The following is a 16,601-nucleotide window of genomic DNA, read 5'->3' on the forward strand; positions in this document are numbered from 1 at the left end:
TATTTATGCATGATTTGCAAAACATTAGTATACTGGTACAACAAGTAATTAGGAAAGCAAGGGAAATTTAATATCAAAGTGGCAAAGTATGATTCAGTTATACAGGGCACTGATGAGACTGCATCTGGATTACTGTGCGCAATACAGGTCATGTTATTTTAAGGAATTATGTTGCATGCAATTCAGAGAAGATTTACTGGATCAATGCCTGAGTTTTGGAGTTTTATGAAGAAAGGTTACTCAAGGTTAAGCTTGAACTGCTGGAGTTTAGAAGAGTAAGATGTGACTTGATTGAAACATATAAAGACCCTAAGGGATAGACGTAGAGAGATTGCTTCTTTAAGGAAAATCTAGAACTATTGGTCACTAGTGAAAACAAAGGTAAGGCAACCTTTGCTTTCTCTCAGGGGTTTGACAGTCTTTGGAATTCTCTTCCTAAAAAAGTTGGTTGAAACAGATCCTTGAATATGTTTAAGGCACAGTTAGATATATTCTAGTTCAGCAAGGGTGGTTAAAGGTGTAGCTGTGCTACTTTAAGTGCTTGTCTGGAATTTGGAAAATTTAAATCAGTTCATTTCCGGTTTCCGTCCTTCTCTCGCCTTCACATGGTCCCTCTGATTTTTCCTTTCCTTCTTTGACTTTCTTTCTATTTCCAAAAACAGACAGTCCACCAATATCCATGACAAACCTAGCAACACCCACAGTTACCCTCAACTATACTTCCTTACACCCTATTTCCTGCACAGACTCTATTCAATTCTCACAGTTTCTCTGTCTCTGTTGCATCTGTTTCAATGTTGCTAGTTTCCACCTGCATGCCTCCAACCTCCCCCATCTCCTTTTTGCTCAACCAAGGATTCCTCATATTGATAAGGACCCAACTCCTGCACTTCTGTCCTCACCACTTCTTCTCCTTCCCCGAACAGCAATACAGTTTCCCTTGTCATCACTTTTCACCTCACTAATCTCCAGCTCAAAGTATCATCCTCGACTATTTCTGCCACCTCCGGTGGAGTATGACCACCAAACACATCTTCCCCCTCACCCCCACTGTCAATATTCCACAGAGGTGCTGCCTTAACGATACTCTGGTGCACTCCTCCATTACTCCAAGCAGGATTTATGACTACTTGGAAAACCATAATTTGATTAGAGATAGTCAGCATGCCCTGGTAAGGGGCAGGTTATACCTCCAAAACGTTATTGAATTCTTTGAGGATGTGACAAAATACAGTGATGAAGGTAGAGCAGTGGATGTGGTGTACATGGATTTTAGCAAGGCGTTTGACAAGGTTCCACAGGGTAGGCTCATTCAGAAAGTAAGAAGGCATGGGATATAGGGAAATCTGGCTATCTGGACACAGAATTGGCTAGGCCATAGAAGACAGAGTGGTGGTAGATGGGAAGTATTCAACCTGGAGCTCAGTGACCAGTGGTGTTCCCCAGGGATTGGTTCTTGGACCTCTGCTCTTCGTGATTTTTATAAATAACTTTGATGAGGAAGCAGAAAGGTGGCTTAGTAAGTTTGCCGATGACACAAAGGTTGATGGAATTCTGGATACTGTGGAGGGCTGTTGTAGGTTGCAACGGGACATTGACAGGATGCAGATTTGGGCTGAGAAGTGGCAGATGTAGTTCAACCTGGAAAAGTGAACAGGAAGGGTTTGGAGGGATATGGGCCGGGTGCTGGCAAGTGGGACTAGATTAGGTTGGGATATCTGGTTGGCATGGACGAGTAGGACCGAAAGGTCTGTTTCTGTGCTGTACATCTCTATGACTCTATGAGAATGCAGATTGAGATTACAGTCAGATCAGCCATGATATTAGTGAATGATGGAGCAGGCTGAAGGAGCTGAAAGGCCTAATCCTACTCCTAATTCATATGCTCATACATTGGTTCGAAGTTTTGAAAGACAGTATTTAAATGCAAGTCTTTTTTTAAACTTAAGAGATACAAAATGACAGGGTTTTTTTGTTTTTATAAAGGATGAAAGTATATAAAGACCACAAGCAAAACTAATGTCATTTACAAAATATCTTGCAAGAACTGTAACAAATACTACATTGGACAAACAGGTAGAAAACTAACCACTAGGACACATGAACATCAACTAGCCACAAAAAGATATGACCCTCTCTCACTAGTATCATTACATACAGATGAGGAAGGACACCACTTTGACTGGGACAACACATCCATCCCAGGACAAGCCAAACAAAGACATGCACGATAATTCCTAGAAGCATAGCATTTCAAACGGAACTCTATCGACAAACATATTGACTTGGATCCCATTTACCACCCCCAGAGAATAAGAACAGGAAATGACATCACCAACCCAAGGAAACCTAAACACATAAATAAAAAGCAGGCCATACCACCAGTGCTTCAACTGGAAGCTCACTGATGATGTTATCTAGTATCATGACAAAACATCTGAAAACGAACCTTCCAGCTCAGCGAGCAAACCTACATCCAGTTTTAAAGACATTTCAATAAGTTCATCAATAGGAAAGGTTTGGAGGGATAGGGGCCAAGTGCAGGCAGGTGGGACTAGTTTAATTTGGGAACATGGCCGGTGTGGACTGGTTGGACCAAAAGATCTGTTTCCATGCTATATAACTCTAAGACAAATTTGTTTCTGAATATTATTTTACTTTTGTCAGAAACCTTGTTTGTTCCTGATAGCTGTAACCAGGCACTGTGCTTCTTCTTGAATCCGCTCTTCAATACTTCTTTTTCCCATTCCAAAATTCTTCAAGGTGCTGAGAGAAAATCTCCGAAGTTGTTTCCATCTCTCACCATTACTGAAGGCAATCCCTACATGAAAGATATTAATATGAGTGAAAATTACCTGAGACAAAATTTTCAGTTCAATAGGTGAAAAAAAATTCTCCTAAAATCCCATCTAAGCCTCTTGACTTTCACTTTACAATTAGGGTCCCTTGTTATTGACCCTTCAAATAAAGGGAAAAGCTTTTTTTTTCATCTACCCTTTTCTTGCCCCTCATAACCTTATATACTTCAATCAGATTCCCTTTTGGCTTTCCATGCTCCAAAGAAAACACCCAAGCTGATCCAGCCCCATTTCATAGCTGCAGTAAAGATACTGCTGTACATTGTTCATAATTAGCCAACATCCCCACTTTCTGATGGAAGAATGGTCATTGATGATGCAGCTGAAAACTGAGGAACTACTGCAGTGATGTCCTAAGATGATTGGCCTTCAATAACCACATCCATCTACCTTTCTGCTAGATATTGCTCCAATGAATGGAGTGATTCTCTCTAATTCCCATTGACTCAACTCCTTTGATAGTGCCCAGTGATTTCATACTTAATTCAAATATTGCGTTGTTGTCAAAATAAGTATCTCACATCTTACCTCTGGAATTCAGATCTTTTGTTCATGCTTGAACCAAGGTTGTAATAACGTTAGGAGCTGAGTGGCTGTGGTGGAACCCAAACTGACCAGCAAAGAGCAGATTATTGTTGAGCAATGTCACTTGAATGCACAGTTGATGTGCCTTCTATTACTTTTCTGATGGCCTGAAGTAGACCGATACAGGTATTTGGTAGAGTTAGCGCTTTCCTATGTTTTATGGACAGGCCATAGCTGGACAATTTTTCACATTGCTGTGTAGATGCAAGTTGATACCTTGTTCTGCTCCTGGCATGCCTTTCTCCATTCTTCATTGAACCATGGTTGGTCATGCAGTTTGGTAATAATAATAGAGCAGGAAATATGCCAAGTCATGAAGTTACTAATTATGGTTAGAGTTGTAGAGATGTAAAGTATGGAAACAGACCCTTCGGTCCAACTCATCCAAGCTGACCAGATATCCCAACCCAATCTAATCCCACCTGTCACCACCCGGCCCATATCTCTCCAAACCCTTCCTATTCAGATATCCATCCAGATGCCTTTTAAATGTTGCAATTGTACTAGCCTCCAACACTTCCTCTGGCAGCTAATTCCATACACGTATCACCCTCTGCGTGAAAACGTTGCCCCTTTGATCTCTTTTATATCTTTCCCCTCTCACCCTAAACCTATGCCATCTAGTTCTAGACTCACCCCACCCCATGGAAAAGACTTTGTCTATTTATCCTATCCATGCCCTTCATGATTTTATAAACCTCTATAAGGTTGCGCCTCAGCCTCCGATGCTCCAGGGAAAACAGCCCCAGCCTGTTCAGCCTCTCCCTGTAGCTCAAATCCTCCAACTCTGGCAACATCCTTGTAAATCTTTTCTGAACCCTTTCAAGTTTCACAACATTATTCCAATAGGAAGGAGACCAGAATTACACACAGTATTCCAAACGTGGCCTAACCAATGTCCTGTACAGCCGCAACATTACCTCCCAACTCCTGTACTCAATACTCTGATCAATAAAGGAAAGCATACCAAACACATTCTTCACTATCCTATCTACCTGCAACTCCACTTTCAAGGAGCTATGAAGCTGCACTCCAAGGTATTTTTGTTCAGCAACATTCCCAAGAACCTTACCATTATGTGTATAAGTCCTGCTAAGATTTGCTTTCCTAAAATGGAGCACTTTGCAATTATCCAAATAAAGCGCCACTTCTCAGCCCATTGGCCCATCTGATCAAGAACCCATTTTAATCTGAGATAACCTTCTTCGCTCTCCACCACACCTCCAATTTTGGAGTCATCTGCAAACTTAATAACGATACCTATTATGGTCACATCCAAATCATGTATATAAGTGACGAAAAGTAGTGGACCCAGCACCGATCCTTGTGGCACTCCACTGGTCACACGCCTCCAAATCTTGAAAAGAAACCTCTACCACCACCCTCTAACTTCTACCTTTGAGCCAGTTCTGTATCTAAATGGCTAGTTCTTTCTGTATTCCATGAGATCTAACCTTGCTAACCAGTCTGTCGTGGGGAACCTTGACGAACGCCTTACTAAAGTCCACATAGATCACATCCACCACTCTGTCCTCATCAATCATCTTTGTAACTTCTTCAAAAAACTCAACAAGTTTGTGACACATGATTTCCCATGCACAAAGCCATGTTAACTATCCCTAATCAGTCCTTGCCTTTCCAAATACATGTACATCCTGTCCCTCAGGATTCCCTCCAACAACTTGCCCACCACCGAGGTCAGGCTCACAGGTCTATCGTTCTCCAACTTGTCCTTACCACCTTTCTTAAATAGTGGCGCCACATTAGCCGACCTCCAGTATTCTGACACCTCACCTGTGACTATCCATGATTCAAATATCTCAGCAAGGGCCTAGTAATCACTTCCCTAACTTCCCACAGAGTTTGAGGGTACACCAGATCAGGTCCTGGGGATTTATCCACTTTTGTGCATTTTAAGACATTCAGCACTTCATCCTCTGTAATGTGACATTTTTCAAGATGTTACCATCTATTTCCCTGCATTCTACATCTTCCATGTCCTTTTCCACAGTAAACACTGATGCAAAATACTCGCTTAGTATCTCCCCCAACTCCTGTGGCTCCACACAAAGGCCACCTTGCTGATCTTTGAAGGGCCCTATTCTCTCCCTAGTTACCCCTTTGCCCTTAATGTATTTGTAAAAACCCTTTGGAGTCTCCTTAATTCTATTTGCCAAAGCTATCTCAGGTCCCCTTTTTGCCCTCCTGATTTCCCTCTTAAATATACTCTTATTGCCTTTATTCCCTAAGGATTCACTCGATCTATCTTGTCTACATCTGGCATAAGCTTCCTTCTTTTTCATAACCAAACCATCAATTTCTTTAGTCATCCAACATTCACTACACCTACCAGCCTTTTCTTTCACCCTGACAGGAATATGCTGTCTCTGGACTCTTGTTATCTTATTTCTGCAGGCTTCCCATTTTCTAGCCGTCCCTTTACCTGTGAACATCTGCCCCTAATCAGCTTTTGGAAATTCTTGCCTAATACAATCAAAATTAGCCTTTCTCCAATTTAGAACTTCAACATTTAGGTCATTCCTTTTCCATCACTATTTTAAAATTAATAGAATGATGGTCACTGGCCCCAAAATGCTCCCCCACTGACACCTCAGTCACCTGCCCTGCCTTATTTCCCAACAGTAGATCAAGTTTTGCACCTTCTCTAGTAGGTACATCCACATACTGAATCAGAAAATTTTATTGTACACACTTAAATTCCTCTCCATCTAAATCCTTAACATTATGGCAGCTGCAGTCTATGTTTGGAAAGTTAAAATCTTCTACAATAACCACTCTATTATTCTTACAGATAATGGAGATCTCCTTACAAATTTGCTTTTCAATTTTCCACTGACTATTAGAGATCGATAATATAATTACAATAAGGTGATCATCCCTTTCTCATTTCAACCCAAATAACTTCCCTGGATGTATTTTCAGGAAAATCCTCACTGTAATACTATCCCTTATCAAAAATTCCACTCCCCCTCCCCTCTTGCCTCCCTTGACCTACTCCCTTTCTATCCTTCCTGTAGCATTTGTATCCTGGACCACTAAGCTGCCAGTCCTGTCCATCCCTGAGCCACATTTCTGTAATTGCTATGATATCCCAGTCCCATGTTCTGAACCATGCCCTGGGTTCATCTGCCTTCCCTGTTAGGCTTCTTGCAATGAAATAAATGTAGTTTAATTTATCAGTCCTACCTTGTTCTCTGCTTTGTCCCTGCCTGCCTTGACTGTTTGACTTTTGTCAAACGTATCAGTCTCAGATTGATCTCTTTCCTCACTATCTCCGTGGGTCCTCCCGTTACTTAACTAGTTTAAATCCTCCCAAGCAGCTGTAGCAAATCTCTCTGCAGTGTATTAGACGCCTTCCAATTCAGGTGCAATCTGTCCTTGTACAGGTCACTTCTACCCAAGAAGAGATTCCAATGATCCAAAAAAGTGAATCCTTCTCCCATAGTTCCTCAGTTATGCATTCATCTGATCTATCCTCCTATTCCTATCCTCACTAGCTTGCAGCACAAGGAGTATTCCAGATATTACTACTCTCGAGGACCTGCCTAAATTCATGCCTAACTCCTATAATGTCCCTTCTGAACCTCATCCTTTTCCCTTCCTATGTCATTGGTTCTAATGTGTACAATGACCTCCTGCTGGGCCCTCTCCTCCTTGAGAACATTCTGCACCCTCTCTGAGACACCCTTGATCCTGGCACCAGGGAGGCAATACACCATTCTGATTTTTCACTGCTGACAACAGAAATGTCTGTCTGTACCTCGGACGAGAGAGTCCTCTAACACAATTGAACTCTTGGAACCCGATGTACTCCTCACTGCATTTGAGCCAGTCTCGAAACCAAAAACTTGGCTGTTCGTGCTCTTGTAAATTCCTCATTTCCTCTAACTGTCACTCCAATCAATCCAATCGATCTGATAGGATTCGCAAGCAACGGCATTCATTGCAGATATAATCCTCAGTAACAAGTAAAGTCTCCCTAAACTCCATATCTGACAAGGAGAGCGTATCACTCTACTAAAAGCTAGTTTTGCTTCTTTCAATCTACAGACCCAGAAATTAGCACTGTCTTATTCCTCTATAAAACGCTGCTACAGGCTAACTTAATGCTTATGGCTTATATTTTTAAGTTTAATCAAGAGACATATCTCAATAAAACACATAATCAAGAAAGAATTCTATTGACGTTGATTACCCACAGTGACTTATGGGTGCCCAGTTTTGAGGTGCTGTTCGAAATTTCTCTCATTTGGTATGGCCATATGCCACAAAATTCAATGGACCATATCCTCAATGTGTAGATGGGACTTCATCTCCACAAGGACTAAGCCAAGATCATTCCTTCTAAACCCTCTTGTTAGTTCCCTCGCTATTTGCTGCAGACCCAGTCTAACAGTTATTTCCTTTAGGCCTCACTTCAGTCAGTAGTGGTGCAACTACTCTTGGGGGACATCAAAATCCATTCCCCACCAAAGTGCATTGTGTAGCTTTACCACCAACAGTGCTTCTACTTGATGCTTAACATAAAGGAATACTGATTCACCAACTCAGGGGACAGCGTTGCAGCAGGGTGCACTAAATGGTAATAAACAGGAAGTTTTCTTGCCCATGATAACCTGATGAATAAGATTCTTGAGTTCTGGAGTCAATGTTGAGGACTCCCAGGACAAATCCTTCCCTCCCCAGTGAAATACTGAGGGATTTTGGCAATATCTTTAAGACAAAGATATTAAATCAAGTTTCATTCAATGTATGTGGTTTTGAAAAAAACAGGAAGTTAAATTGTGGGTTCAACTTCCACTACAGGATTTGAGTAGACAGTCAACTGACACTTTTTAATGCAATAATGAGGAAGTAATGTCCCTTAGGTGCCATGTTAAACCCAGGATTTTATGAAAAATCCTAAATGTTTTCTCGTGGTTTAACCAATATTTATCTCTTAACCAACATCACCAAAAACAGTTCTTAACTTATCATTGAACTTATTACTTATTGGCTGCCACATTATTCTGCATAATGGTAGTAAATATAGTTCCATAAGCACACAGTTCAGTGGTTATTAAAATATTTGATATAACATGAGAATAGAAAAGTTGCTTTGTAAAAGCATGTACCACAAGAATGAAAGTAAACAACTGAACATCCCGGTTTTTATTTTCACTTTTTAAAATTAACAACAAAGCACCATAAATTTAGCATTATCACCGAGAAATGAGGGAAAAGTCAAAAGAAAGGCATTTGGTAAGTCCCCATGGCTGCTGCATATTTGGGTTCCTCACAGCATCTGCATCCAGCACAAACTCATGAAGGAAGCGGCAGAGGCGAGGTCGAGCCCAATACAAGACTTGGCAGCATCAATGGTGGCTGCATTGGTGAAGTATGCCCAGAGTGGACTCTTAGCAGCGGAATCCAGTTTGGGCCGGTGCAGCACTGGTGATGGCTGTGTTGGTGAGGTGCAGTGAGGACTCCTGGTGGCAGTAAGTGTTGGTTAAGGTAAGGTGGCCCCAGAGAGTGACAACTCTGGTTCCAACAGGTCAGCAAGGGGACTCTTGGCTGGCTACTCCAAGCCCATGGCTGAGTATTTAACAAGAAGGACTGTAAAGTTCAACTTTATTTCTCTATTCTTCTGTCTTTTATGTTCTATGTTTTGGTTTATTTTTCTATGTTTTAAGATGTGCTGGAGAGTGACAACTCTCTACATCACTTTTCATTGTATTTTGTAACAAAATACATGTGATAATAAATAAATCAAATGACCTAATATACAAGCTCAATGGAGTAATGGCCATCTGTGTTGTATGTTATTTAAGTAAATGCCGAAACCTTGTGGGGATATAAACAGAAACAGTAAATTGAACAGAGAGTAAACAGGTTTCTCACCGTAGCCATCTGAAATTTTTTTGAGGATCGGTAAAAGATACCTGCCGCTGAAATCATACCCTCTCTCAATCAAACCTTCTTTCAGAGTCTCAAAGCCACACAACACCACTACAGGAGTGCCACCAAACCAGAGAGTGAATACTGGACCATATTGCTTGCTCAGCTGTAGAGACACAATAAATAACAACTGTTAAAAAGATGCTGAACCATGGACAGCACCACAATATCTAATAACCCAACTGTATTATCCAACATATTGAATGAGCGAGAGACCTACAAATCTGTTGTTCAGAAAACAGCTGGCCTTTTAAACTGTGGGGAGACACATGGTTAAATCTCATCTTGGTGTTGTCCAATGTCCAAACACATGCATTGCCAGCCAGATAAGCTGATTAACAATCCAGCAGCAAAAATCCTGTATTGTCCTTTTTTCCTCACCTGTGTCTCAGAGACTGGTTATGTAGAGTCCCACACAAACTCAGGGCATCACAGCTCAGGCATCTTTGATTCGTCCAGTTCTAATTTGCACGGATCAATTTACTTAGAAATTCAGGCATTTAGCAGAGTACAGAGTTTATATTTCTTTTTTTGGCTCATTAGAATCAGGAATGTTAATATTAAAGAATGGAATATGTCATTTGATGTATCCAGTTCTAATTTTTGACATTGCCTGTTGAGGTATGTGATGATGCTGATCCTTTAACAAGGTTATGTTGTCCTTGGCTATTTATTCCCAGGGAGTTCATAAAAGCAGCAATTCCAAAAGGTCTGGCTTTCGATGGATTTTAAGGCCAATTTGATTATAGCTAACAGATACTGCCTCAGGCAAAAGGCTTTTAAGTTTAAAAAAAAATTTGTAAAATGAAAGGGGAGTGGCCAGTTCTCCCAGCTCAGCTTCTCTGGTTTGATTTGGTTTTTGGCAGTCTGGCTATTCACTAAAAGCAGTCAGGCAGTTTTAAAGCTGTACCCAAAGAAGCAGGTCCACGCTGATCCTCTCTCTCTCTGCCATTTCTTCTAGAAGAGCCTGTGTTTGATTTTACCTTTTGTGCCAAGGGGTGTTTAAGGGGATTGTTGCAAGTATTGGGAACAGCATCATTAAGTTGGGATGATCTGTTGAGTTTTCAGATATGATAAGTTATTCAGTATTCTGTTCTCTTTTATTTGTGTTTCATTTGGTAATCTTGTAAATACATTCTGTTTTATTTAAAACTAAGTGGTTTGACCAGCTACATCACTGTACACCTGGAATATCCACTGTACACCTGCTTAAAACAACTCACAAATATTTGAGAAGATTTGTAGCTCAGGTTGTGGTTCAGGTTGTAAGTTTGCTCAGTGAGCTGGTAGGTTTATTCTCAGACATTTCCTCACAATGGTAAGTAACATCATCAGTGAGCCTCTATTGAAGTACTGTGTTCTGTCTTGCTTTCTATTTATGTGCCATCCTCTGTCAAGGTGGGTGATATCATTTCCAATTCCTTTTCTCAGAAGTTGGTAAGTGGGATCCAAATTGATGTGTTTATTGATGGAGCTCTGCTTTGAATGCCAGGCCTCTAGGAATTCCCATGCATGTCTCTGTTTAGCTTGTCCTAGGATGGAGGTGTTGTATCAGTGGGTGTGGTGTCCTTCTTTGTTTGTGTATAAGGATACTAGTGATAGATGGTCACGTCTCTTGGTGACCACTTGCGAGATTTACTTCTTGCTTTTGAAATGTAATGGGAAACATTGGATTGTTTTTCTCTATATCGAAAATCTTATTTTTTTCATTCCCTCCATATTCTTCAAACTTTCTCACTATTTAGGGAAACTTGATAGAAGTCTATAAAATTATGAGATGCATAAATTGGGGAAAAAAGATTCTGTCAACCTTGAGTTGAAATGTCTAATATTAGGGGGCATGCATTTAAGCTGAGGGGGGAAAAGTTCAAAGGAGACATGAGGGGCAAGTGTTTCTTTTACACAGAAAGTGGTAGGTGTCTGGAATTCACTGTTGGGGGTTTTGGTGGAGACCGATACTATAGGGACATTTAAGGGGCTTTTAGATAAGCACATGAATATGCTGGGAATGGAGGGATATGGACCAAAGACAGGCAGAAGGGATTAGTTTGATTTGACATCATGTTGGGCATGTCATGGGCTGAAGGGCCATTTCCTGTGCTGTACTGTACTATGTTCTATTGTCCATGTTCTTTATACTATGGAAAAATTATAAATCACACAATACCAAATAAACCTGTTGGACTATAGATTAGATTCTCTACAGTGTGGTACAGGCCCTTTGGACAGTAACCCACTCAGACCCATTTCCCTCTGACTAATGCACCTAATACTATGGGCAATTTAGCACGGCCAATTTACCTGACCTGCACATCTTTGTGACTGTGGGAGGAAACCAGAACACCTGGAGGAAACCTATACAGACACAGGGAGAATGTGCAAACTCTACACAGACAGTCGCCCAAGGCTGAAATCAAACCTGGGACCCTGGTGCTGTGAGGCATCAGTGCTAACCACTGAGCCACCATGCCACCCATTGTGAGATTTTTAACTATGTCCACCCCAGTCCAAACCAGCACCTCCACATTATGGAAAAATTAAGTCATCATTTTCAGCACAATACTGTACTTCCCTGGGAGTGCTGGTGAATCCAATCAACCAGTCATTCCTGAACACTCTTCAGCAACCCTGACTAAGAAATAGACTATAGTTAAATATTGAGACCATGAAAGGTGCGATGTAAATAGTATTCTTTTATCCATTAAAGACAATGTTGGGTTTGGCTGTGCCACACTCTTAACAGGTCACTATTGCTCGCTATGCATAGAGTTTTACTTGTCAAAAGTGTGGCGCTGCAGGAAAGTCGAAGTTTCCAGTATAACTCTTCATCAGGAATGAGCAGTCTGACTGGGGTTCCTTGATTGAGGTCCGCTGGGGTGAGATCGCCATTATGGATTTCTACCTTAGTAAGAGTCAAGACGGAAGAATCATTTGAATTATTTAATGGAACACAAATTCTCCTTACCTTGATGAGAGATTTGTGAGGAGCTTTTATATCCATTTGGAACAAGTTGCCGACAATCGGGAGTGCAGGAGGAGCTGGAGGAAGTCTGCCGTACTGGGGCCGTTTCCTTTTGAGAAACCACAAAGCCAGCAGGACACTTGCCAAAGTTAAAAGCAAGGTTGTAACTGGAATGCTGGAATCCATGGTGATCGCGTAAGAAGTGAAAATGAGTTCCTGGAGGAGCAAATAAAAACTGTGTTCTGGTTCCGATATTTGGAGAGCTATCTGTCAGAGAAGACTAAAACGTAAAGTTTCACTTAATTAAATCATAGTGCGATTAATATCACAATCAGCAACGCCAGGAGTTTCAAGAATTAAGAACCCATCAGCACTGCAAACCTTCCTTCACTCCAATCAAAATGAAGAGGACTAAAATAAAACTCGGTTAAGACAGAAAGCTGTTCGTTCCATGACACTCGTCGCTTTCGTTTTTTTTGTACAGTTCAGAATTCAGCCAATAACTGTGCCACCCTACAGTCTGTCAATGCTTTTTTTTCCCCCTTACAGCCAATATGAGCATGCGTCGTCTCGGAAAAGTTGGCACACCCTGGAAAAAAAAAGTGACCACCCAAAAATAACGCTGATTGTACGATGGTGCTTTTATTACTAAAGCTCTCAATAAATCCAACAACCCTGCCTGTAATGGAGGGGTGACTGCACCAAACAATTGAAAGTTTGCAAATGCGTGCAAGATTGAAATGCATAAGTATAAAGATTTTTTAAAGCTAGGTGTGGAGACAAGCCCCAAAATTGGGAGGGGCCTCTACTCGAAGGCAGGTTGGGTTTTCTTTAGAGATTACATTCTTTTAATGTTTTTTGCATTTACATGTGCAGGTAAAATGACAAATTTCAGTCTGAGCAGGCAGACCCAGCCTGGAATATCCACACTGTATTTAAAAGCCAGACCGGAATAACACTTAGATTAGATGATTTAGATTAGATTAGATTACTTACAGTGTGGAAACAGGCCCTTCGACCCAACAAGTCCACACCGCCCCGCCGAAGCGTAACCCACCCATACCCCTACATCTACATTTACCCCTTACCTAACACTATGGGCAATTTAGCATGGCCAATTCACCTGGCCTGCACATCTTTGGACTGTGGGAGGAAACCGGAGCACCCGGAGGAAACCCACGCAGACACGGGGAGAACGTGCAAACTCCACACAGTCAGTCGCCTGAGGCGGGAATTGAACCCGGGTCTCAGGCGCTGTGAGGCAGCAGTGCTAACCACTGTGCCACCGTGCCGCCCACAATGTGGAAACAGGCCCTTCAGCCCAACAAGTCCACACCGACCCACCGAAGCGCAACACATCCATACCCCTACATCTACCTCTTCACTTAACACTACTTAACTCTCTGCAATCCAGGAACACCTTCCTTTTGCCTATCATCCCCATCCTCTGCATGACATATTAGAGAGCCTGCAAATGGCAGTGTCATGGTTCAGCAATGCTTCCTAAAGGTGCTGCTTTGAGGAGTTTGTAAATTAGAGGTGACCTTCTGTCCAAGAGATGGAATAGGGATCTGCCCAGAGTCAGTAAGATAGCCTGGATAAAGCTGGCTGCAGCAAACAGTCCCTCTGGTGACCACTATAGCATGACTGGACAAGTGCTCCACTGTCTACTCAGTGTTTTGTGCCCCAGTGAGAGTGAGTTAATATTACAAGTTTGCTAGTGCTCATGAATGCCACATACCAGATTGGCTTCCAGGCATCTCCATCATATGCCTCATTGCAATCCATGTCTGTCAATTCATTGCACCTACCTGTGTTGTGTGGCTTACACTGGGTAATACTACTTCTCGCCCATCTGCCAAGGCTCACATTTAAAAACCTGGCACCATTTGCAACAGGGCATGGACACTAACCCAGAAGCTTGCATATGCAATGATTTTGCCAGTATCAAATACATGTATGTATAGTCAGGCACCACACCCTGATGTAGAATTCCAATGACACCTTACACAAATGAACTACAGATGTGCAAGAAAGAAGTGCACAATTGAAATGGAATTCAGCAGGGGTAAGGGAGGGATTGAGGGAGAGGAGGATGAGGGGATGTGATAGCCCCTACAAAGCCCAGGGGGAATCATTAATTTATCTCCTTTTGGGTCTTCCTGACTATGAGTTCCCTTAGTAACAGGCAATGGCCTGCCCAGTTGGAACTCATCACCTGAGCCCAAAATAAAGCAGACGCAGCAGTGCTTGGACCTGACATTGTGCACCAGTTGAAGGATGCTCAGGTATGTGATGGAATCTTGTCTGCATGTACCCCTGCTCAGACGAAATTTCACATTGGCCCCAAAGTCCTGAACCTCTCTTGGGAGCCTGCACCCCACAACCTGAACCACCTCCTGAATGTATGTACTATGAATATGAAAAACAAGTAAACCCAGAGGGGTCTTATGGCAGTGTAGCAGTGACCCTACCTCTGAACCAGGAAGTCCAAGTTCAAGTATGTTACATCTCTCAGATCAGGTTGATTAGAAAATACATAAAGTAGACTCAGGTGTTGGATCTGCCGAACTGTCTGTGTTGGATTGGAACTAGCCTATGTATGCCACAAGTAGTGGCTCTATTTTGGAGTTCAACAATAAAAAAATTTTTAAATATTTTGGTGATGCTGCACCATGGCTCTGTGGTTAGCACTGCTGTCTTACAATGCCAAGGACCCAGGTTTGATTCAAGCTTGGGCCACTATCTGTGTGGAGTTTGTACATTCTCCTCGTGTTTGCATGCAGTTCTATTACAGTCTAAACATGTCAGTTAGATGGATTGGTCATGCTAACTTGATCTGAGGTGTCCAGGGATATGCAGGCAACATGGATTATGCATGGTAAATGAGGCATAATGGGTACAGGGTAGGGGAGATGGGTCAGGATGAGATGGTCTTCAGAGGCTCAGTGCAGACTTGATGGGCTGAATGGCCCTTTCTGCACTGGAGGGATTCTATGATTCCGTAATGTTCCTTTCCGTTGAGTTTACTGAGTTATTACAGGCATGAAGAGGGAGGATGGATGAAAAAGAAGGGCAAGGGAAATGATGGGGGGGAAGCAGATGGGTGGTCAGTGAAAAGGTGAGGGGATGATGATGGGACCACTGTTTTCTTTCCCTTCCTATCACACTCCCATGTCCCCATCACAGCCTCTCCAATCCCTCATCAGCCCTTTCTCCACCATTTAGTCCACAGTCCTTCACTCTGCCATTACAGTTCACATCACGTATAAAAACAGGCCAAGACTCAGGTGTCCTTTGTCTGGACTCATGCCTCCTTGTCTGATGCTGTTAATTAATGTAACTAATTGATCCCCACCATTTTTCATATTGGCAATAAACCTTCACTTAGATGTGTGTGTGCTGTTCCTAACAAGCACATATCCACAAATTTTGAATTGGTGCATAGTACACATGCATGTGGTGTCATTAGAATTGGCCCATTTAAAATGGTAAAGGAACTGCAACATTCAGCAGCTCAGGCACCACCAATTCCCTGACCTTTCTCCAGAACTAGGGAACCAACACATCACATCGCCAATCACCAAAACGTTACGTGGAACAAGGACGACACCACAAAAGCTGGGTTCAAGATGAAGACCTCATATGGATTTCAGATATGCACATTATATAAAACTTGATAGATTCCCATCGCCTCTAACTGCTTTACCACATTCAGTTGCCTTTCATTCAGAGCCCTTTAACTCATAATCTCCTCCATACCACATTCTTCTTGCAAGTATGACAGAGGGTCAATTGCAGCTCTGGGGATTCACATGTTTATTCCGAAAATGCGGCTGAATTGTGCACATACCCATGCTAATGTCTCCTAATGCTTATACATTCCACACATGTAGAACACACACAACCATGCATGCATACCCTGTACCCATTATGCCTCATTTACCATGCATAATCCATGTTGCCTGCATATCCCTGGACACCTCAGATCAAGTTAGCATGACCAATCCACCTAACTGACACATGTTTAGACTGTAATGGAACTGCACACACAACATGCATGCATACACACAATGGGTGGCATGCCAGAAATCAGAGTGCCAACAACATTTGAGGTACAGGTTGCCAGACTGGTAGGGGCTCACGGGACATATGCATCTGTGGAAGGAGAGATTAGATAGTTGCAGCCATCTAGTGAAAATTCCTCCAAGCAACTATTCCCAGCAGCATTTCAAAGT

The 16,601-nt window shown here is 42.1% G+C and overlaps 1 protein-coding gene across 1 annotated transcript in view; it reads right to left on the reverse strand.

Annotated features, from left to right (window-relative positions):
* LOC140454688 (uncharacterized) overlaps positions 1-16,601 on the reverse strand; it is a 64,911-nt gene that overhangs the window by 15,539 nt on the left and 32,771 nt on the right. Inside the window, exons 12-14 of the mRNA XM_072549615.1 lie at positions 12,367-12,630; positions 9,345-9,507; positions 2,672-2,821 (exon numbers count right to left, since the gene is read on the reverse strand). Of these exons, the coding sequence (XP_072405716.1) occupies positions 2,672-2,821; positions 9,345-9,507; positions 12,367-12,630 (577 nt within the window). The remainder of the gene's footprint in view (positions 1-2,671; positions 2,822-9,344; positions 9,508-12,366; positions 12,631-16,601) is intronic.

This window comes from Chiloscyllium punctatum, chromosome 29 (genome assembly GCF_047496795.1).
Source record: "Chiloscyllium punctatum isolate Juve2018m chromosome 29, sChiPun1.3, whole genome shotgun sequence".
NCBI classification, from domain to species: domain Eukaryota; kingdom Metazoa; phylum Chordata; class Chondrichthyes; order Orectolobiformes; family Hemiscylliidae; genus Chiloscyllium; species Chiloscyllium punctatum.